Here is a 25,105-nt window from a genome sequence, read left to right on the forward strand (position 1 = left end):
CGACCCGCGAAGTTTAGGCCGGCTAGGGTACAGTATGAAAGTAGATGACAATAGTATATCCTAATCTCTCCCAAAGGAAACATAAGAGCCTCTATAGGCAAGTTCCAAAAGAGGTCAATACATAATATAATCTTTTCAAAACATAGGTGGAGAGATTCTAATCAAACACAAAGTAGAGGAAATAAAGATCTTCGCCGTCTCTCAGACGACCCACAACTCACTTCTGAGCACCTGGACCTGTATCTAAAAAACAAGAGGTATATACGGAATGAGAACCCCGGGCCCATGGGTTCCCAATAAGGTAAAAGTGCCAAATAAATACAATGCACTGCAATAAAAACTCACCAAGCATCCTAAACTCCTTTTCACCAAGTATCCAGCCTAGATTCTCACTAATCTATAAATAGGCATCTATCGTAAGGGAATACTAAATATAGATCACATCTCATATGACTCCCAACTCGCTGACTCTTCCACGAATCAGATTTCAGAATCATAAACAAAGCCATCATCAGTCGTGCTGTCTCAGCAATTCTATATCAATATATCATGCCCTCCTTGGAACTAGTGAAACCACATCACTGCGTCTACCCAGGGAGCTCAAATCATCTCAACTAATGATCACCATCATCATGCAATCGCATCATCAATTCATCTCATCAAGAACAGCTCTCAACCTCCACCGACACCAACATGAGGGGCCTCTCAGTTGTACAAACACAAGCAATACAGGCAAGTAATACACAATTAGGGTACAAGTAGAACAAGTAGCACATAATCAGGTAACTTAGCATATATAATGTAGAAATCCAAAACAAATAGGCAAACCCAAACAATTCAAACATATGCAAATGATGAATGCCTGCCCTATGGCTGATGATATCATCTGTCGGTTATCAAGCCAACCCGACATGTCCGGTAGCTAACCCGGGCACAGTCTCTCTGTTGCGTATTAATATCATTAGAGGGAATATGTGCCCTGTCACCATTAGAGGGTATCTACGCCCTGTCGCCATTAGAGGGTATCTGCGCCCTGTCGCCATTAGAGGGTATCTGCGCCCTGTCGCCATTAGAGGGTATCGGTGCCCTGTCACCCTTACAACCAGAGAGAAAACACAAGCATGCTTACATTCAACATTTTTCATCATTATTCATTTATCATATTCGTTAATTTATCATATATGCCTTTATACTCAGCCATAATCCATAATGGCTTTGCCGTAACTCGGCAATAACTCAGCCACCCGGCTCACAGTTCAATCCAGAACTAGCCAATTTATCAACATGGCTCCGCCGTATCCGGCAAGAACTCAGCCATCCGGCTCATGGTCCAATCAAGAACCAACCATTTATCAATAAATATAGCTCTTCGGCTCATGGCATACACGGTACTTCCACCGCCATCCTCCATATCTCATATAATCATATCTGATCATCATTGATCATAACCTTTTCCCTTGCTTCACTCGCAAGTTACCACATCCCCTAGATCCTTCCTCATTGCTAGGCATACCATAATGATTTGATACATAAGGGGTGAGATCGGAGGCTTAAAAGTATGAGGTTTGGCTTTAAAAACTCAAAAATCAACTTTGGCATGAAAACAGGGCCACGCGTACGCGCACTCCAAGCGCACGCGTGGATGGCCAAAAACTCATCAACGCGCAAGCGTCATACGCGCGAACGCGCGGGTTGAAAAATATCCAAACGGCGCGCAAGCGTCAGCCACGCGTACGCGTGGGTGCTCTTGCGCCCAGGCACAAAACTGGCACGACCCTAGCACAACTCTCTGGAAAATAGCTGGGCATTTGGTACAGCGCATCGACGCGCCCGCGCACACCATGCGCACGCGTGGATGGTGCTTTCTGAAAGAACGGCGCGCACGCGCCAGGTGCGCCTACGCGCGTAGGGTCGTTCTGCTAAAAATTTTCTAAGTTAAAAGCTGCAGAATTTACAGATTCAACCCCCAATCTTCCGACGGACATAACTCTCTCATTTTAAATCGTTTTTCACCCGTCCTTCGAACGGCATGGACATCCCGGATCCAATTTCATTTCTAAACAGATTTGGCAGAAAACAGAGATCCGTAGTCCAGGTTATGTCCCGTCAAAGTATGCCCCAAAACCATGTTTCCATACAAAACCACAAAGTGCCATTTTCAAAACAAGCCATTTTCAACTCTTTTCAAAATCAATCAAAACATGCCAATTTCAGCCTTTTCTTTGAAATCAATCAAAATATACCAAAATCAACATCAAGCCTCCTCAACTCGCACGTTGACACTTTCTCAAACTCAAACACATTTACATATCATATACTCTTTCTCATGCCAAATTTCGACAACACTATTTCCAATCAACCATCATTATACATAATCAATATCGTACTCACTATCACGTGGCTTTACCCACAAATCAACCTTAATCATTCCTCAAGCATATATCACGACAAACATATCTCTAATGCATCATCATACCATCAAGGCATCAATAATCATAATCACATATATGACCATATAATATATCTCAACCAAAACCAAACATACCTCATCTATATAATTGCACCCAAATTTACCAAATCCCACACCTCAACTCCTCAAACCTTATTATTCAATAACCAACCCAATCATTCATATATTCATTATCTGAAATTCATCCAATCACTTGTGTCATCATACAATGCACACATCAACTTACCTTTCTCACCTTTTTTCGGCCTCCGGCCCAAAATCCACGGCCTCCGGCCCAATATCATAATTTAAATGCATAAACCACAAATCAATATTCATTACCCAGTACATCAAATTCTCAATACACCAAGCATACAAGGCCACACAATTCTCAACCCAAATCATTAATTTACATTACATACCAACTATGCATATTAGCACCAACCATTTACACAATCCAAACTTAATCCTAGGGGCATCTAGCCTAGGAATTCTCATCACAACACACGGTACTTAAATGAAACTTAAACCGTACCTCTTGTAGCCAAACTAATTGAGCCTCTTCTTTGGAAGTCTTCACCAACCTTAGCTCCAAGCCTCACCAAAGCTCCTCAAGCAATACCAATCTCCCAATTGTGCACCAACATCACCAAATACACTAACATAACCAATATCACATACATACATCAACCTAGGGCTCATAAAAATGACAAGTCACAAGGGTTTGAGCACTTCTTACCTCAGCCCATATGAAGTAGGGATAGAACCCACTTAGAATCCATGTTGGAGTATCCCTAAACACCCAAAATCACAAGATTTCAACACTAATTACCCAAAAACGTGTAACAGTGAGGAATTTCGAAAACTGGGCAGAGATGAATGAAATACTCACCACAAAACTTAGATAGAATTGTAGAGGATGAGAAGAGCGACGCGTGGCCACAAACGGCTCGTCAATCGGAGCTCCGTAGCTCAAGTTATGGTGGTTTGAAGATCAAAGAGAGTTAGGTTTTCTCTCTTCTCTTCTCTCTTCCCAATTTCAGCGCCCAACACCCCTTCTTTAAGGCAAAATGAGCTGAAACGCTCATAACTAATGTTTATATATGTTGGGTCTTGGGCCCACTTAGGCCCGGTTCACTTATTTTTGCCCATTGGCCCAATTTTGGGCCAAAACCTTTAAGATTAGCGCTCTAAATTGCACTTTAAATATTTCTACCTTCTCTAATTATAGTTCCTCATTTATTAATCTTATTTACCCATAATCAATTTCCTCAGCTGTAGTACCAGACAGATCTCAGCCGGTACTGCCGGTCAAAATTCCACTGCGCGCTTTTACGCAGAAAACTATGTTTTCCGACTCGGAAAAATTCACTGAATCCAAATATCATATTTGAATTATCAAATTCCAATTGCCAAATCTTCCAACCATATTCGCTCTTATTTAACTTATTATTTAATTAATTTCGGTTAGACCGGGTATTACATTCTACCCCCCTAACAGAAATTTTCGCCCTCGAAAATTCCATCCATCACTGCGAGTACGCGAGCGTAGTCTGCCTCTATATCCAACGCATAACAGTCCCAAGGTCCTTTTATTCTGCGCGCTTCCGTTGCCGCGCTCTGATTTCTCTATATTCGAGGTTCTCGGTCATTTGTCCAACGCCGACCAATAGTCTCGTTCCTTACTTTTATCGTCTCATCAACTCACCCTATTAAATCTCAAATCATGTCATCAATAATATTACCATCGTCGTTAATCACAGCCATCGTCCCCCATCACTATAATCAATCAAAGATCATCACCACACCTTAATGATACTCCATCACTATCCTCTCTCTCGGCCAAGCCAATTACCACTAATCACAGCTCAACTCTAAGCATAAACTCCAAACTTACTTTCTTATTCTCAAACCCTCGAATTTCCACATGACTTGCTGTTATAAAGCCTCCGACTCATCAATCAAAAACCCCTTTCATTTCTGGAAAGCAAATGAGTTTGAAATAACAATTTAACAAAATTATAAGAATCCGCTTTCCTTTAATAATCTATAAAAGCATTCGAGACACATCTCTTTTGTTAACGTTACTCATATCAAAAATCATCCTCAAAACCATAACCAACGCTCTTTCAATTTCTTGGGAAAAATTTTCAACAGTACCTTCCCAAAAATTAGAGTTTACCACCCGTCACGGGTTCCCTTAAACCAATCTCAGTACCGCATCAGCATTCCAATTTAGTGGTTTTCACATTCGTCTTTCAAAACCAATCATTATAAATCTCAATCTAATTCCAAGGTCACTATGACCAAACATCATGGTACTCATCTCTCAAACACGACAACTTGCACTCTCTCATTATCTAAATCCAATTATGCATCAATGATAATTTCCTCATCCGCTTTAGAACCATCAAAGCTCGCAGCCGCAATCAATTCCAACTATTGGGGATCATTACTTGCAGTAACCCGCTTAACCCTTCTAGTATTCAAACATAAGATACTATAGTAAACTTTTACAGCTCTTATTCGTAGCTATCCTGTGTTACTGCTTCCACAAGTTTCTGCTGCTTTATTCTGATCTCTCGTCTAGTACGAGTTCTATCACTTACTTCCTCACAACCACAACTTAGCATGACTGGCATTCACTAGATTTCTATCTATGATAGCCAAAACCACATACCAACTTAATCGTACTTTTAACACGTTGTTACCGATCTTTCGCTTACCAATTCCCAAACCGTCGGATCTAACAGTATCACCCGTTGTTGTAGTGAACACACGACCTTGTTGTTGGCCCTTGGTAGTATTCCGGTTGACCTTCTTAGGACATTTCCAGGACACGTGTCCAACTCCTCTACAACCATAGCAAAGTCTCAATCCACCTCGACACGGAGTTCCCGGATGATGGCTTTGACATCGCCCACCAGTCATTCCACTCTGAGGTTGCTTTCCGTTAAAGGCCTACCTAATCACTTATGCTCACCAAACCTTCTATTAAGATAACTTAGGGTTATCTAGAATAGATCATAATTTTTCATTCGACCATGTATTATGAGTGAATACCAGCCTTCAGCATTATCTAAAGTGGTAAAGAATTAAGTTATCAGTTTTCTTATTACCTCAGGTACGAAAATCAGACCTGGCAGTCTCCCGGTCCTTCCGATGTGGGCAATCTCTGACCAAATGTCCTAGCTTTCCGCAATTGTAACACAAACCCGAACCATAACGACACGGTCTATTTGGGTGATGACCTCCACATCTCTGACAGCTCAAAACATCTGAAACAACCACTATTTGCTTTTCCCTACCTTTTCCTTGGGAATTCTTATTTGTCGCAAGGTCATTTCGCCTTTGGGGAAGACGTTGTGGGTATCCTCTTCCCTTAAACTCTTGACCCCTTGTTGGGTATTCCTGATTGTGCTCTCTGTGGTGGGACTCCTGACGGTCATTCTTCGTCTCAACAGCCTTCCTCACACATTCTTCAGCAATATGGCTCTTGTTCACAAGTTCGGAGAAGACCCTAATCTCCATCGGTCCAACGGAGCTCAGGATTTCACTTCGAAGTCCTCCCTCATACTTAATACACTTCCATTCCTCGAAGTCTCCTGGGTTCCTTGACACATACGAGAAAACCTGAATAACTCCTCAAATTTATCCGTATACTCAGATACGGACATTGTACCATGCTTCAGCTGCAGTAATTCAAGTTCCTTGACCGTTCTAGCAGAATTCGGGAAGTACTTCTTATAAAATTCCACTTGGAAGGTACCCCAGGTGATAGGATCATTCCCCTGCTGCAGGAGACGTCGGGCCCCTTGCCACCAATGCGATGCTTCCCCCGTGAGCAGATAGGTAGCAAATTCAACACACTGTTCTTCAGGCACCAACTGCGCTTGCAGTGCTCGCTCCATGGCCTGAAACCAGGTGTCAGCTTCAGTCGGATTAGTGGTTCCCTTGAACTTAGGTGGATTAACCTTTAAGAAAGTTGCCAGTGTCATCGGGCCCTGAGTTCCACTTCCGCCATTGCCATTATTGTTTATCTGTTGCCCAAGAGCCTCCGCAGTGGCCTGCATAGTAGCATCCATATTCTCCAACACCGCCATAAAGTTTACCGGGTTATTCGGGTTGATTTCCGGTTCCTGAGTACTAGTACGATCTCTCTCACGTCCCCGACCAGGTCCACGAGGCGCCATCTGGTTCCTATACACACCAAACAATCGATATCAAGTTGATCAGTCTCAATATCGGAAGTATAGTGCTTCAAAGTACCAAAAGTACACTCATGGACTTCATGCTAGATGTATCGGTTAGATACCCTAACTAGCACAGGCACAGACTCAGAGTATGCATTGAAGCATAAGTAGTTCCATCCCTCAGGCTCACGAGGACGAACTGCTCTGATACCATAATGTAACACCCTAATATTCAAATCCTTATGCTCGAGTCATAAGTCAATGATATTACGGTGGTACGACTCTCAGGTGGATTTTTAATATATAAATATAGGTAATTTCGAAAAGAGTATTAATCGAGAAGCCTGAAAAGAGTAGAAATAAAATCGCGAAGACGTATCACTCACGTTTCGACAACAAAAGATAAATCGTGAAGCCGAAAATGATATACGGACAAGGCGTAGAGGAGATTAAGAGATAGATAACAGATAGATATATATAACATAAGTAAATAGCCACTAGCCGTGACCCGCGAAGTTTAGGCCGGCTAGGGTACAGTATGAAAGTAGATGACAATAGTATATCCTAATCTCTCCCAAAGGAAACATAAGAGCCTCTATAGGCAAGTTCCAAAAGAGGTCAATACATAATATAATCTTTTCAAAACATAGGTGGAGAGATTCTAATCAAACACAAAGTAAAGGAAATAAAGATCTTCGCCGTCTCTCAGACGACCCACAACTCACTTCTGAGCACCTGGACCTGTATCTGAAAAACAAGAGATATATACGGAATGAGAACCCCGGGCCCATGGGTTTCCAGTACGGTAAAAGTGCCAAATAAATACAATGCACTGCAATAAAAACTCACCAAGCATCCTAAACTCCTTTTCACCAAGTATCCAGCCTAGATTCTCACTAATCTATAAATAGGCATCTATCGTAAGGGAATACTAAATCTAGATCACATCTCATATGACTCCCAACTCGCTGACTCTCCCACGAATCAGATTTCAGAATCATAAACAAAGCCATCATCAGTCGTGCTGTCTCAGCAATTCTATATCAATATATCATGCCCTCCTTGGAACTAGTGAAACCACATTACTGCGTCTACCCAGGGAGCTCAAATTATCTCAACTAATGATCACCATCATCATGCAATCGCATCATCAATTCATCTCATCAAGAACAGCCCTCAACCTCCACCGACACCAACATGAGGGGCCTCTCAGTTGTACAAACACAAGCAATACAGGCAAGTAATACACAATTAGGGTACAAGTAGAACAAGTAGCACATAATCAGGTAACTTAGCATATATAATGTAGAAATCCAAAACAAATAGGCAAACCCAAACAATTCAAACATATGCAAATGATGAATGCCTGCCCTATGGCTGATGATATCATCTGTCGGTTATCAAGCCAACCCGACATGTCCGGTAGCTAACCCGGGCATAGTCTCTCTGTTGCGTATTAATATCATTAGAGGGAATATGTGCCCTGTCACCATTAGAGGGTATCTGCACCCTGTCGCCATTAGAGGGTATCTGCGCCCTGTCGCCATTAGAGGGTATCGGTGCCCTGTCACCCTTACAACCAGAGAGAAAAAACAAGCATGCTTACATTCAACATTTTTCATCATTATTCATTTATCATATTCTTTAATTTATCATATATGTCTTTATACTCAGCCATAATCCATAATGGCTTTGCCGTAACTCGGCAATAACTCAGCCACCCGGCTCACAGTTCAATCCAGAACTAGCCAATTTATCAACATGGCTCCGCCGTATCCGGCAAGAACTCAGCCATCCGGCTCATGGTCCAATCAAGAACCAACCATTTATCAATAAATATAGCCCTTCGGCTCATGGCATACACGGTACTTCCACCGCCATCCTCCATATCTCATATAATCATATCTGATCATCATTGATCATAACCTTTTCCCTTGCTTCACTCGCAAGTTACCACATCCCCTAGCTCCTTCCTCATTGCTAGGCATACCATAATGATTTGATACATAAGGGGTGAGATCGGAGGCTTAAAAGTATGAGGTTTGGCTTTAAAAACTCAAAAATCAACTTTGGCATGAAAACAGGGCCACGCGTACGCGCACTCCATGCGCACGCGTGGATGGCCAAAAACTCATCAACGCGCAAGCGTCATACGCGCGAACGCGCGGGTTGAAAAATATCCAAACGGCGCGCAAGCGTGAGCCACGCGTACGCGTGGGTGCTCTTGCGCCCAGGCACAAAACTGGCACGACCCTGGCACAACTCTCTGGAAAATAGCTGGGCATTTGGTACAGCGCATCGACGCGCCCGCGCACACCACGCGCACGCGTGGATGGTGCTTTCTGGAAGAACGGCGCGCACGCGCTAGGTGCGCCTACGCGCGTAGGGTCGTTCTGCTAAAAATTTTCTAAGTTAAAAGCTGCAGAATTTACAGATTCAATCCCCAATCTTCCGACGGACATAACTCTCTCATTTTAAATCGTTTTTCATCCGTCCTTCGAACGGCATGGACATCCCGGATCCAATTTCATTTCTAAACAGATTTGGCAGAAAACAGAGATCCGTAGTCCAGGTTATGTCCCGTCAAAGTATGCCCCAAAACCATGTTTCCATACAAAACCACAAAGTGCCATTTTCAAAACAAGCCATTTTCAACTCTTTTCAAAATCAATCAAAACATGCCAATTTCAGCCTTTTCTTTGAAATCAATCAAAATATACCAAAATCAACATCAAGCCTCCTCAACTCGCACGTTGACACTTTCTCAAACTCAAACACATTTACATATCATATACTCTTTCTCATGCCAAATTTCGACAACACTATTTCCAATCAACCATCATTATACATAATCAATATCGTACTCACTATCACGTGGCTTTACCCACAAATCAACCTTAATCATTCATCAAGCATATATCACGACAAACATATCTCTAATGCATCATCATACCATCAAGGCATCAATAATCATAATCACATATATGACCATATAATATATCTCAACCAAAACCAAACATACCTCATCTATATAATTGCACCCAAATTTACCAAATCCCACACCTCAACTCCTCAAACCTTATTATTCAATAACCAACCCAATCATTCATATATTCATTATCTGAAATTCATCCAATCACTTGTGTCATCATACAATGCACACATCAACTTACCTTTCTCACCTTTTTTCGGCCTCCGGCCCAAAATCCACAGCCTCCGGCCCAATATCATAATTTAAATGCATAAACCACAAATCAATATTCATTACCCAGTACATCAAATTCTCAATACACCAAGCATACAAGGCCACACAATTCTCAACCCAAATCATTAATTCACATTACATACCAACTATGCATATTAGCACCAACCATTTACACAATCCAAACTTAATCCTAGGGGCATCTAGCCTAGGAATTCTCATCACAACACACGGTACTTAATTGAAACTTAAACCATACCTCTTGTAGCCAAACTAATTGAGACTCTTCTTTGGAAGTCTTCACCAACCTTAGCTCCAAGCCTCACCAAAGCTCCTCAAGCAATACCAATCTCCCAATTGTGCACCAACATCACCAAATACACTAACATAACCAATATCACATACATACATCAACCTAGGGCTCATAAAAATGACAAGTCACAAGGGTTTGAGCACTTCTTACCTCAGCCCATATGAAGTAGGGATAGAATCCACTTAGAATCCATGTTGGAGTATCCCTAAACACCCAAAATCACAAGATTTCAACACTAATTACCCAAAAACGTGTAACAGTGAGGAATTTCGAAAACTGGGCAGAGATGAATGGAATACTCACCACAAAACTTAGATAGAATTGTAGAGGATGAGAAGAGCGACGCGTGGCCACAAACGGCTCGTCAATCGGAGCTCCGTAGCTCAAGTTATGGTGGTTTGAAGATCAAAGAGAGTTAGGTTTTCTCTCTTCTCTTCTCTCTTCCCAATTTCAGCGCCCAACACCCCTTCTTTAGGGAAAAATGAGCTGAAATGCTCATAACTAATGTTTATATATGTTGGGTCTTGGGCCCACTTAGGCCCGGTTCACTTATTTTTGCCCATTGGCCCAATTTTGGGCCAAAACCTTTAAGATTAGCGCTCTAAATTGCACTTTAAATATTTCTACCTTCCCTAATTATAGTACCTCATATATTAATCTTATTTACCCATAATCAATTTCCTCAGCTGTAGTACCAGACAGATCTCAGCCGGTACTGCCGGTCAAAATTCCACTGCGCGCTTTTACGCAGAAAACTATGTTTTCCGACTCGGAAAAATTCACTGAATCCAAATATCATATTTGAATTATCAAATTCCAATTGCCAAATCTTCCAACCATATTCGCTCTTATTTAACTTATTATTTAATTAATTTCGGTTAGACCGGGTATTACATACTTTATTTCATGATTTGAATTAGTGAGATCTAGGTTATATTTATTCTTGAAAGAATCATTTACTTTTGACCAAGTAGGTAAAAGCCTTTTTGCATGAAGTTGCATTCATATAGATAGGTTGCATTTCATAATTTCTACCATTCCTCTTCACTCCTTTATAGCTTCTCTTGAGCTTAGCATGAGGACATGCTAATATTTAAGTGTGGGGAGATTGATAAACCACCATTTTATGGTTTATGTTGTGCCAAATTGAGTGGATTTTTTCCAATATTCTCACACTTATTCATTGAATTCGCATGTTTTATATTTTCCTTCCTAATTTTGTGCTATGATTGAAAACATGCTTCTTTGGCCCTAAATTTGCTAACTTTAATCCTCTCTTATTACCATTCGATGCCGTGATATGTTTGTTAAGTGTTTTCAGGATTTATAGGGCAAGAATGGCTTAGAGGATGGAAAGGAAGCATGCAATAGTGGAAGGAATACAAGAAATTGAAGGAATTGCTAAGCTGTCAAGCCTGACCTCTTCGTACTAAATCGATCATAACTTGAGCTACAGAGGTCCAAATGAGGCGGTTCCGGTTGCCTTGGAAAGCTAACACCCGGGGTTTCGAAATGATATGCAATTTGCCATAGTTTCCATGCAGTTAGGTGATGCGTACGCGTAGATAACGCGTACGCGTGACAGAGCCACGTGCTGGACGTATCAGAAATCGCTGGGGGCATTTTTGGGCTGTTTTTGGCCCAATTCCAAGCCCGAAAAACACAGATTAGAGGCTGCAGAGTGGGAAAATCACACAACATACATTCATTCAACTTTCATTAACATAATTTTAGATTTTAGATGTAGTTTTCTAGAGAGGGAGGCTCTCTCCTCTCTCTAGGTTTTAGGATTCTTAGCTTTAATTCTTCTCAATTTCAAATTTCTATTTTACTTTAATTTAGTTTTCTTCTACTCCTATTAGTTCTAGATCTTTAGTTTATCTATTTCTCTTGTTGGTTTATTTATTTTCCCAATTTAATTTATGAACCCTTCATGTTAGATGCAATTTCATATTTAATGCAATTTGAGGTATTTCATGTTTATTGCTTCTTGCTTTATTTGTTATCAGATGCTTGCAATTATTGGTTGGTTAGATTTATTATCTCTTATTAATTTCTATGTTTTTATGTTATGCCTTCCAAGTGTTTGATAAAATGCTTGGTTGGATTTTAGTGTAGATTTCTCTCCTTTTGGCTTTGGTTTAGTAATTGGAGACTCTTGAGTTATCAAACTCCTTTGTTGATTGATAATTGAAAGTTGCTAGTTGATTTGGATCCCTCTAAAGCTAGTCTTTCCTTAGGAGTTGACTAGGAATTGAGGAATCAAATTGATTCATCCACTTGACTTTCCTTCATAGTTAGAGGTTAACTAAGTGGGAGCAACGGACAATTGATGTCACAATTGATAAGGATAGCTAGGATAAGACTTCTAATTCTCATACCTTGAGCTTTATTAGCTATTAGTTTAATTCTTGCAATTTACTTTTCTTGTTCCTTATTCAAAACCTCAAAAAGATACAATCTAATAACCAATTATAAGTATACTTCCCTGCAATTCCTTGAGAGACGACCCGAGGTTTGAATACTTCGGTTATTATTTTTAGTGGTTTGTTACTTGTGACAACCAAATTTTTGTATGAAAGGATTCTTTGTTGGTTTAGAAACTATACTAGCAACGAGAATTTATTGTGAAATTCTTTACTAGCAAAAATCCGTTTGTCAATAAGCTTTCAATCAACACTCTCAAACCAGTTGGTTCAAGGTATTAGGTGTTGAAGCACCCCTTAGGATTTAATTGTTCAAGCCTCTCTCTTTGATTCAAGTTCACCACAAGCATTTAACTAGGACAATAACTCTTTGAGTTCTTATTTCTTTCTTAATCTTCCTAGTAATTGATGCTCAGAGTCTTGGACCTTGTTCTTTGTTTTTTTTCTTTCTCTTTTCTTTTGTTGCTGCTTCTTGGTTATATAAATTTTTGAGAACCTCCATAATACTTCTCTAAACTTTATTCCATGTCTTAGAGCTCCCATGCAAGTTTTCACAAGCATGAAGCCTCATTACACAATCACACTATCAGAACCTCCACTTCTCTTAATCTTTACTTGCCCCAAATTTTAAAAACTTCAACTTTTTCCTTTCAAAAAGTTTTTTGTTGCATACTTAAAGATATTGGATATTGGGTACATGCAATTTCAAAAGTAAGATGACATGAAAAGAAATGAATCATGATTATTAATTAAAGACAAAAACATATATAAAGAATTAAAGCTTAAAATAGAGTTAGCTTCTTTTTGTCCTTCTAGGCTAGTTCTACATAGCCTCCAATACCAAACTTAGAAGGGTTGCTTGTCCTCAAGCAACAAGGAACAACGGTGGTGATGAAATTAAGAATAATCATGATTATCAATGAATGATTCAAGAGCTTATTCAAATGAAACAAAGGAAACTAAGTGGAGTGAATGCTTCAAACAATCTTTAGGCAAGACAAGGGCTACTCCTACAAACTTCAAACCAAAGTTAAGCGGGGATAAATAATTCAAAACAATTGAGAATGAACCAAATATCTAGAACAAACTAAAATAAGTAAAATAACTATTCAAAACAAATGACATGAGACACAAAATAGAACAATTTAAATGAAGCAAAGTAATCATAACCAAAATAGAAACCAACTAACTATAGCAAATAAAATCAACAACTAGTCATAACAACTAAGATGACACTATTGAATGAATGAAATGAGAAGAAAATGAAGTAAAGTTCAAAGGCAACAGAAACCATGCAAGGTAAGAACTGAGCCATGCAACACCAAACTTGCAAAATATATTATTCTGGGCATGCATTTCACCTTGCCGTTGGATATAAGATAAGGGCCGTTGGACGGCACCTTTAAAAAAATATATTTTTTGACCAAAATTAATTGTTGACTCTATTACCGTCCAATGGCACAATACTGTCGTGCCATGGCATGCATAATTGGAAGTCCATGAAGCATGATTAATTATTGTCTTGATTAGCCATGGGATGCTATGAACGTGATGTTGGACACCAAAATTGTCGTGTGGCATGACACCTTGCTTAAGGTGCCAAGCTTGCATGGATAAATGAAATATGCAATTTGGCCTATTCTAAGATTGGTTGCAATACCAAACTTAGTTTCATACAAAGTTAGTTCAAGATTGAATTATTGATGTATGCAAGGTGTGTTAATGTAAAACACAAACAACATTGTTGTTTCACCTTGAATAACCATGCAACTTGAAATGATCAAGACCAACTAAATAGGAACAATTGAGGCATGCATGAAAGGCAGAATTGGTCAAATACCAAGCTTAACTCTTGTTTGGGTTGCTTCCATACCCAAATTATGTTTCATGCTGCGATTATACAAAAAATGGTATGATTATGCAAAATGTTGAAAATATGCAGAATGCAATCTCAAATGTCATGCTAGGATCAAAATTGTCATATCAAACATGAAATTTCCCTTTCATACATTGAAATAATTGTTTGGTACATTCTATGCATGGTGAAATTAACACCAAACTTCTTCTCTATTTAGGCCAAGAAGGCTAAAATCTTGCAACAATAATTCTTTCTGATATGCATTGTTCATCAGTAGAAAACAACATTTAATAAAACATCAACTTATCCTTTGATGCATGGTTAACTAAAACACCAACTTAGCTCTTGCTTGGGTCAAAAGCTTTGAATCTTAAACACCCTTTTGGTATGCATCAATTAGCAGTGAAAACAGAAAATTAATGAAACTAAGAATTAACAAGAAATCAAAGGATACTATGGTTGGGTTACCTCCCAACAAGTGCTCTTTTAACGTCATTAGCTTGACGTGTGGTTCTTGAATTTTCTTCCTCTTCTTCCAGTTAGTTAAGAGAAAAAACTTCAATGGATATGAGGAAGAAAAGGATATCAACCAAAAATAAACTCCTATAAAACTTTCTGATTCACTAGGACCAAAAAAAGCATATTCAAGTATTGGGAGAGAGACTTCAATCCAAATGTGGGTGGTGCATTAAAAGTTTTCTTCCCAAGAGCTTGCATGCATAGAGTTGAAGGGATTAGTATGATTTAATTATTGGAATGTGCATGCATGGAGCGTTTATGGTCTCCTCCTTTGGTAGAATAGATGTAGAGGCTCCTTCTTTCTCTTGGTTGTTGGCTCTCTCAGTGATCTCAACTTGTTCTTCATTGTATGTATCCTCCTTCCCCACCCTCTTACCACTTCTCAGGGTAATAGCTTTGCATTCCTCTTTGGGGTTGGGATGTACCACTAGGAAATGTTTTGGTGGATTTCTCAGAAAGTTGCTTCACAATTTTTCCCATTTGAAATTCAAGATTCCTAATGGAGGCTTCCTGATTTTTAAAGTTGCCTCTTGTTTCTTGAATGAAGTTGTAGTTATTTTAGGCAAATAAAGTAGTAAATTGAGAACGTTGTTCTAAGGCTAGCTCAAGGGATAAAAGTTTGGAAGAATTTTGTGGAGGTGTAAGTGCTGTATTGAGGTTGTTTTGGAAGATATTAAAGGTGTTTGTGGTTTGAGAGAATTGTATTAAGGCAAGCTCAAGTGGTAAGGGTTTTTTATATGAATAATCAGGAAGTGAGACTGAAACATTTTGCTCAAATATAACAACTGTTTGCTATAGTGTTTCCATGGCAAGATCAAGAGATGATGGTTCTTGATGGATAGAATATGGGACATTAAAGTTTCCTTGTTCTTAATTTTTCTAACCACAATTTGGATAGTTTCTCCATTCATCAAAATGTGAATCATTTTTTGCTGGTGGGAAGTATCCCTGTGATGCATGAGCATCTTGTACCCCTTTTTCCTTCACTTTCTAGTTTTTTTTGTTAGATTTTATTTAATTTCATAATATTTTAGTTCAAAATCCTCTTTGGATGCTACTTTGAGTTGTTATATTTTTTTTATGATTTCAGGTGAAATTCGGAGCAGTTTGGCAGAGTTTGGAGCTAAAACAGAAAAGTTGACGTACTCCCCTTCGCCCTATATGGCGTTTAGCGCCAGCAAGCCTGATTCGAATGTGAAAGGCCCACTCTTGGAGCATCTCTAGTGGATTTAGCATTTATTATTAGTTATATTTTATTTTTTTTTTTGTAATTTTTATTTACAAACAATAACTTTTAGTTTTAGGATTTATCATTTTATTTTGTTTTTCGAATCAAATTAGATTAGTATAAAAGGAAAAATATCTCTTGGATCTAGGACCTTTGCTCTTCCGCACGTTTCACTTTGGAGAACCCTAGTTTTCTCTGTAAATCATGAGCAACTAAACCTCCGTGGTTAAGGTTAAGAGCTCTGTTTATTTCTTTGGATTAAGACTATTACTTTTCTATTTTAATTAATGTATTAATTTAGTTTCAAGGATTATTTTTGTTCTTAATCTTACGAATTTAGGTGGAACGAGACTATGACCCTTATTCTACATGAGTTCTTGTGATTCTCGAGAGAGTTATCTCGCTTGAACAATAACTTGAAAACAAATTCTTCCTAAATTGCTAATTACATGAAATAATTGGGATATGTGACATATAATCCTGTTAGCTTTGGGTAATTAGGGTTTTTGTGGCCATAAACTAGTTTTGAACTCAACCCTTTAATCGGAATTAAGTGACCACGAGAGTGGCAGTTAATGAAGGTTAGAGGAGGCTAAATTACTAAGAGATTAGGGTTTAGGCATTTACAGCTTGCCATAGAATGAATCATACATTGTTAAGATAGTTGGTAAGAACTTTTAATTCGGAAAAGTAAACATTTCCAAAACCTTAACTATTTTCTCTCACTGTTTTTACACTAAACATCTTAATTGCTTTCTTTACTCTTTAATTTATTGCCAATTGGATAATCATTGGATAATCATTGTTACTAAATCTGACAATCCTCGTGGGATCGACCCTCACTCACCTAAGGTATTACTTGGATGACCCGGTGCACTTGTCGGTTAAGTTGTGCGAGTTCACAATTCGCGCATTATCATGTAAGGTGAGTCAAACTCCATTTCTTGTTCTTGACTCTCCCAACAAAATTCGGATAGTTCTCCTCCCCATGGAAATATGAATCATTTTGTTGCTGTGAGTAGTTACTCATGTGGTTTTCCTCAAAACACAAAAGCACCAAGAGAAAGAGGAGTTAGAATTCTCCACGTCAAAATGAAGAGAATCCCAAGTGAAGCAGTAACACAAACAGGTAACTAGCCAAAAATTTATTAACTAAAAAAAGCAAGTAAATAATAAAAACAAAAAGAAAAAGTGTCTAATCTAGATAATCAATTAACTGGTAGTTTGTTAACAACAATTAATCTCTGGCAACGGCACCAAAAACTTGATAGTGGAAAATTCACCAAACTACTGGCAAATGTACCGGATCGCATCAAGTAATACCACGGTGAGTGGGTTATTATTCCCACGAGGATCAATAGATTAAGCAAGCAATGATTAATTGATTATTCTATTTAGACAATTCATATTTGAATGATGATTAATCAAAGAGCATATCATAAAACTAGAGAACTTAGCATTAAAATAAATAACTAAAATATAAATGACTAAAAGTAAATGACAAGAATGTAAATAACTGGAAGGTAAATAAACTGGAAGTAAGTGACAAGAATGTAAATAACTGGGAATAGAAATGAATTAAGAACAAAGCTCATAAAGGAATGAAAGATAAGATAAGATAGAATATTAAGGAGTAGAGATGTTAAATCCTCCAGATCAATGAGTTTCACCTCTATCTCAATCATGCAATTATTGATCTCAGGCAAATCATAAGTAATTGAATCCCCTTGGTGATTTAATTTCTTTTAACTTAATCAATTACTAATTCCTTGATCAATTGCTCATGAGAAGAGTTGAAGTGCATTCTCTTATTTAGAGCCACACAACTCTTAAGATCTGAATTTAGTTGATTTACTATCACATATCAAATCTAAATTCAAAATCATAAGTACTGAGAGAGAGGATCTTCAACCTCAATTCCTATGATTCAATTTCTCAATTGATCATGAAATTAAACTCAGATTCAAACCATTTTCAATAGATTTGAATAATTCAAATGAAGAACGAAAATTCTCTCTTAAAAACAATAATGCACAAATCAAAGATAGAGATGAAAGAATAATTACATCATAACTGAGTTCACAAAACAAGAATTACAAAAAAAAAAAAAACTATAATCTGGTAAGAAAGAAGAGACTGAGAAGTCAAGAGTAGAGTGTGGAGTCCTCCACCCCCTGATGGTGTATGTTTTGTGCTCTCTCAACCTCTATTTATAACATATTACAAACTCAAATGAAAATTCAAATTACATTAAATTCAAAACAAAATTGAGATTAATTTCATGGGCTTGATTCGCTCTTCGAAAGCTTGGAGAATGGATGAATTGATGAAGAATTTGGAGCACTGGAAGTTGGGCTAAGGGTTAGCCGTAGAGCAGCATGCAAACCACGTTGGACGGCACACAATTTTTCCTCCAAGACACTACAAGAAACATTGTTAAAATCGACGGAAAAATCGACGGCTAAGCCGTCGATAATATTAAAAATCGACGGCAAAATGGACGGTGGAGGTGGTCACTATTAAGCTTGTCGATTTTTTCAAAATTCGAATAAAATCAACGGCTTGCCTAGCCGTCGATAATAATTTAATAAAATCGACACCATTTTCGTCTATAATATGAGTTTGATAACTTTACCTTCTTACTAAAATCGACAACGTTGCCGTCGATATTATTATGTAAAATTGACGCCTTTTTGTTGATATTTGATTCAATAAAATCGACAACATTGCTGTCAATATTATTATATAAAATCGATGCCATTTTTGTCAATATTTGATTCAATAAAATCGACACAATTGCCGTCGATTTAATTATTTAGATACCGACAAATTCTTTGTCTATATTTTGTTTTTTTGTCTATTTTAAAATTAAAAAGCGACAACGTTACCGTCGATTTTATTAGCTATATTTTTTTAATTATTTTTTTATTTGAAAAATAGTAAACAATTAATGCAGATAAACTTTTAAATATAGAAATAAAATTTATATAGAATATTAGATAACAAGACAAATAAACTTTTAAATATAAAAACAAATGTATTTGCTCATAACAGCGAGAAAAATGTATCTTGACAGGAAATCGGAGGCTAGTCTCTGCATGTCAACCATAAATTACAACAATAATTCAGATATGTTCACAACTGATCTCTCTCTCTCTCTCTCTCTCTCTCTCTCTCTCTCTCTCTCTCTCTCTCTCTCTCTACTTCACCACATTGAAGCATATCTTGCTAACATAGATAAAAGGTCTTCCAGAAATTTAAAGAATGAACTAAACCTGTATCTCTTTAGGAAATGTGGCACTGAATAGCATAATTTGTCTTACACCTGGAGGGGTCATATCCATTTGTTCAACAATCTTCCTTATTTGTGGCTCAAAACCCATATCCAGCATCCTATCTACCTCATCTGGTGCAAGATATCTGATCATCTGAAGTGAAACTCTAGCTCTCTCCAGCAAATATACCAGTCTTCCAGGAGTTGCGACGAGAATGTCCACCCCCTTCTCAAGATCTCGTAGCTGGAAAATTCATAACTTATTAGTGAGATATATATATCAGATACTAAATGTTCATACTGCCATTGATAAGTAAGATATTACATTATGGGCTATACAACATCTAGACTCTAGCCTACAAATTGGATCAATTCAGCCAAATTTGCAGCAAGAACAAAAGCACACCAGCTACAGTGACATGTTTATAAAATTTTCAGATACTCTCAAACTATGATTGGTAATTTATGGCTAATTAGCACATCTTCACATTTCCAAAGAAACTGTAGTTCATAAACACTCATACCCTATCTCATTAGGTGGAGAACATAGATCATTCAATGGAGCAACTACGACAAAAATTGAAGCATCTATCAAAAATAGCATCAATAGTAGCATAACTAATCCTAGGTAAAAAAGAACAAAGAACCAAAAAAAGATAAACAATTGAAAAGAAACCTGATGGTTTATTGGAGCTCCGCCATAAGCAACAACCACCTTAACCCCTGTTTGATATGCAAACTTCCTAGCCTCTTCATGTATCTGAAACCAAATCACAATATTTTCCATATATTTTCACTGCAAAACTGCACCAAATTTAAATATGTCCAAAACAAAGCTCAACTCAATGGCAATAAGAGATGAGTGTTTGCTCTTCATCAATGAGCTTATACTCAATAAATGATGTTATGCTCAAAGGCCATGCTCATCAGATTCTTATGAGTAGCAGCATCTGTGGAGTTAGGCCTCAAGAAACAGGAACATCAAATTCATATTCCTTCAACTTGTCCCCTGAGAAATCACAGATAAATCATGTTGCTGCTCAATCTATTTCCGCAACAATATTGTCTAGTTCTACTATCATGGGAAAACATAATCATTATGTGATTTCATTGGCATGCCAAAGTATGAACATGAGGCTTTTGGTACCTAAACCAAAAGTACTACTCCCTAAAGTTAAGAGTACTATGGGATCTATGACTTGGCCAAGTGGCTTTCTTCTTGGATTGCTTGTATGTAATTCAAATTCTAAACCTACAAATTCTGATGAGTCTGAAGATGATGGGAATGAGAGAGATGAGTTTAATGAGTCAACTATCAAATTCTCACATGTCAAGAAAGTTTACACAGATTATTATGTTATAGGTATAAGCTGCACATTATTCTGCCCTATATACAAATGAATTAATAGACTAATAATTAAGAACATAAGCATATGCACATTAAATAAAACCAAATTATCTTTGTTTGATAATTTAAGAACATAAGCATATACAAATGAAGTTTGTGACAATGTTGGCAGAGCTGGATGGCGAAAAGTGCATGAACTTGAACACGTACATAACAAGATTGCTTGCATTTGCAATATATGCTAGGTTCTCAAATACCTCCACCGCTGTAATTTAATTAATTTCTCATGTATAAATTATCTAATAATTTTGTTAGAAAGACGATATATATTATGATGTCAGCAAAAGTAACTAACCTAAAATGAAGGAAGCTGCAAGCATTCCACCATGAACTCCTCTTATGGCAGGTCTGTTCCTCCAATCTGTGTACCCTTCCCATACCTGCACCTGTGCTTCATCTTAAACAGTTAATTATTATAATAAGAACTAAGATATAAGAGTAAAGGATCGATCAGCGAAGGTTTTGAAGTGTGTTACCATGGCCAATATATCCGGTGAGTTTATCTTAATTAATGTTTATGAAGCTAATAATAAGGAAAAAAAGATATAAAGTGGTGGCATGCACAATTATAATACTGCTACTTTTAGTACTAGTTCTTTGCTGAAATGGAAGCACTAGGAGTTATCCCTAATGACATAACATTCATTGCAGTTCTTCATGCTTGTAGCCATGCTGGATTGGTTCAATAAGGGAAGAGGCTGTTTTGCAAAATGGTTAATGAATTCAGTTTGGTCCCAAAGATTGAACACTATGGCTGTATGGTAGACCTTCTCGGTCGAGTAGGATTACTCGAAGAAGCTCAAGAACTAATTAAGGACATGCCTATGAGGCCAAACTCGGCCCTATTAGGATCTTTTCTTGCTGCTTGCAAAGTTCACAAAAATGTGAACCTTGCTGAATGGGCTGCAAAACAGTTTCTATCATTAGAATCCAAAAAATGTGGATACAATGTCCTAATGTCAAACATTTATGCTGCATCAAACAGACGAGAAAATGTTGCTTCTATAAAAAGAGCTATGAAGGATGTAGGGATTCATAAAGAACCAGGTTTCAGCTTCATTGAAGTGCATGGAACGATTCATGAATTTGTAACGGGAGATAGAGAACACCCAGAAACACCAAAGATTTATGAAATGATTGTTGAGATGAGAGAAAATCTAGAACATGCTGGATACACTCCAAATGTATCTGTTGTTCTGAAGAACATAGATATGGAAGAAAAAGAGAGTGCAGTAAATTATCACAGTGAAAAACTTGCAATGGCTTATGGTTTGATTAGCACAGGTCCTGGAATTCAGCTTCGGACTTTGAAGGATCTCCTAACTTCAACTGCAGAGAGCAAAATATTTCATATAACAGATATGCATGATAAGATCATAACGATAAACAGGAAAAGTCTGGAGATAGAATATGTAAATTCTTCTATGAAACTTAATAACAGCAGACAAAATAGAATATGTAAATTCTTCTATGAAACTTAACAACAGCAGACAAAATAGCCTTGTGATAGTATTTTCTAAAAGAGACAGGTAAATGTTAAAAGAAATATCCTATCCATGCCAGATCACAGAACATACCTTGCTTCAATTCTGTCTCCCTTGTGATAGCATCTCATAAGTCCTGTGCTCTATAACTTCCATCATCAAAGTATTATCAATTAATGCTACTAGCTCACAAACCCCAATTTCCAATCCCTAGATTGCTTCATTACATGGCAATGCAAAAACAATGAATTGATTGAAGTTAATTTCAAAATACAACCCCAGCAGAACATGCAAAGCAAAATTAACACCAATCCAAATGAACACTTAGAGATTAGAAGAAACAAAAAATTGAAAAAACTAACCACTCGTATTCTTGAGAGGATAATATACTGGCAACTTGATCGGAAGCTCACAACGAATAAAGCAACCATTCTCCCACACATTTTTCTGAATGTTATTCTTCAACAACTGAATCAACCTCTTCGAGACTATTCGATTTTGCACTCTCCGACACGAAAAATTTCAGCTCTCCGAAACCGGCGGCGACTATCCGATCACCGGTCGATTATCCCCTCCTCTTCACCGTATAGAAGCTTCCTCAGTCTGCGAGCAGCATGAACTGCCGCTTGAGCGTCGGCGCTGGCTCCGTAAGCAAGCGCTCTAATTACTTCAAAGCCTTTAGGAATCAATGTCCGAAGCTCCTCTGTTTACAGATTCCAAAATGCGAGACAGAGAAAAAGTTGAAGTGAATTTAAGATTTGAAATTAATAGAGAAAGAGAGAGAGAGAAAGAAAGAGAGAGAGAAAGAGAGAGAGAGAGAGAAGGAAAACCTGATTCTTTGTGGAGATCATCGGAGGAGAGGCGGAGGAGGAGGGATAGATCATCCTGATGCGACGGCAGAGCGACGGCGGCGCGGCGGGGATGGAGAAGGAATGTTGAAGTATGCGAGGTGAATTCAGGGATAAAATAAGGGTTGGTGAAAATTGAAATGGTGAATTTGGAGAAATGAAGGAAACGCAGGGAGTGTGTGGGGAAAATTTTATTTTATTGATAAAAATCGACAGCATACCCGTCGATTTTAATTTGAAAAAAAACAACATTTTAGCCGTCGATTTTATACATTAAATCTGTACCATTCATTTAATTTTAAGAAGTGATTAAGATCGTTTAAATTTATCGACGACAAAATGTGTCGCTATTTTAAATAATAAAATAGACGCTACGCTCGTCGATTTTAAAATAAAAGTATTTTCCACCCATAACTCGTCGACAATGTGTCGATAATGAGAAGATGGTTAAAGGATTACCAAAAAAATCGACGACTTTGCTGTCGATTTTAATATTTTATTTTTAATTATTTTTTTTAATAATATCGACAGCAAGCCGTCGAAAAATATCGACAGAAGAGATAGCCGTCGATTTTTAGCGTCGAAAAATACACTTTTTCTTGTAGTGAGAATGGCCCAATTTGGCCTCTGTTTAATTTTGTCGTGCTACGCTATAGAGATGCCATTGGATGGCAAAAATTTTCATCCAAGATTGGCCCAATTTGCTTCCTATTTTGCTTCAACCGTTGGACGCCACAAAACTGGCATGGGACGCGAATGATGCGTGAGCATCTTTCCTATCTTTTCCTATTAAATTTGCATTTGAATTTGTAAGTTTAATCAAGATTTAAGTACCTTTGAGCCACTATGAATGCTACTTTGAGTCGTGTGCAATTTGGCTTATTTCAAGTAGCATTCGGATGGATTTGACAGAGTTTGTGTAGAAGAAAAGGAAGAAAGTGGATGATGCTGTTAACCCTAATCTCCTTGCACTCTAACAAGAATAACTTGAGCTACAGAGATCTAATTGACGCGGTTTTAGTGGCATTGAAAAGCTAACTTACAGAGCTTTCCAATGATATATAATAGTCAACACTTTCTTTGAGTGCACACAGCCATGGTGGTGCCTAACTTGGGATTTCCCAAGTTAGGCGCCAGGATGAAGGAATGCACATAATCAAGCAGCCAATGCAGCACCTAACTTGGGATTCTCGAAGATAGGTGCCAGCTCAAGAGAAAGAAGTGGTCCCCGCATCTATATTGATGATGGCAACGAAGATGTTATTAATTTTTTATTAAACCTAATTTTATTTTAGAATAGGAAAAGATATTATTTAGTTTTAGAAATATATTTTACATTAATTAGGATTTGATATAAAAGGGAAAAGATTCAGCCCTTCGGGCTCTCTACTCTCTTTTACGCACTTCATTCTACAATTTACAGTTTTTTTTAAATCCTAGTTTTCTCTCTGAGTCATGAGCAACTAAACCTCTACTGTTAAGGTTATGAGCTCTGTTTATTGTATGGATTGATACTCTTACTCTTCTATTTTAATTAATGTTTTGATTTCAATTTTAAGAATTTGTTTTCGTTCTTCATCTTAAGGATTTGGATAGATCGGAAGAATAGCCCTTATTCTATTTGAGTTCTTGTGAACCTTGGAAAAGTAATTTACTTGAACAACAGCTTGAAAACAATTTCTCCTAAATCATTAATTATCTGGACTTAACGGGATACGTGACTTATAATCCTCTTATATTTGGGTAATTGGGGTCTCTGTGGCATATAAACTAGAATTAGACTTAAACCTCTAATTGAAATTAAGTGACCAAGGAATTGGCGATTAACTAAGTTAGAGGAGACTCAATTACTAAGGAATTAGGATTTAGTCATATATAATTTGTCATGAATTAAATCTTGCAT

The 25,105-nt window shown here is 37.7% G+C and overlaps 1 protein-coding gene and 1 pseudogene across 1 annotated transcript; both read left to right on the top strand.

Moving 5' to 3' along the window:
* The first annotated feature begins 20,320 nt into the window (after window positions 1-20,320).
* LOC148550963 (uncharacterized) lies at window positions 20,321-21,559 on the top strand. Its single transcript, XM_088494682.1, has 3 exons — window positions 20,321-20,825; window positions 20,983-21,077; window positions 21,464-21,559. The coding sequence occupies exons 1-3, from the start codon at window positions 20,321-20,323 to the stop codon at window positions 21,557-21,559; spliced, it is 696 nt and encodes a 231-aa protein (XP_088350808.1).
* A 21-nt stretch (window positions 21,560-21,580) lies between these two features.
* On the top strand, window positions 21,581-23,018 carry LOC107607053 (pentatricopeptide repeat-containing protein At3g26782, mitochondrial pseudogene; annotated as a pseudogene).
* Window positions 23,019-25,105: the final 2,087 nt, after the last annotated feature.

Source organism: Arachis ipaensis, chromosome B7 (genome assembly GCF_059453495.1).
Source record: "Arachis ipaensis isolate K30076 ecotype BB chromosome B7, ASM5945349v1, whole genome shotgun sequence".
Lineage (NCBI taxonomy): Eukaryota > Viridiplantae > Streptophyta > Magnoliopsida > Fabales > Fabaceae > Arachis > Arachis ipaensis.

What these genes read in the sequence shown, in the direction of transcription:
- LOC148550963 (XM_088494682.1), top strand. Translation starts at nt 20,321, where the DNA reads ATGAGTGTTTGCTCTTCATCAATGAGCTTATACTCAATAAATGATGTT. An exon ending in CACAGATTATTATGTTATAG is followed by an intron (nt 20,826 to 20,982) that starts GTATAAGCTGCA and finishes CAATGTTGGCAG; the next exon opens with AGCTGGATGGCGAAAAGTGC. An exon ending in TCTCAAATACCTCCACCGCT is followed by an intron (nt 21,078 to 21,463) that starts GTAATTTAATTA and finishes TTTTAGTACTAG; the next exon opens with TTCTTTGCTGAAATGGAAGC.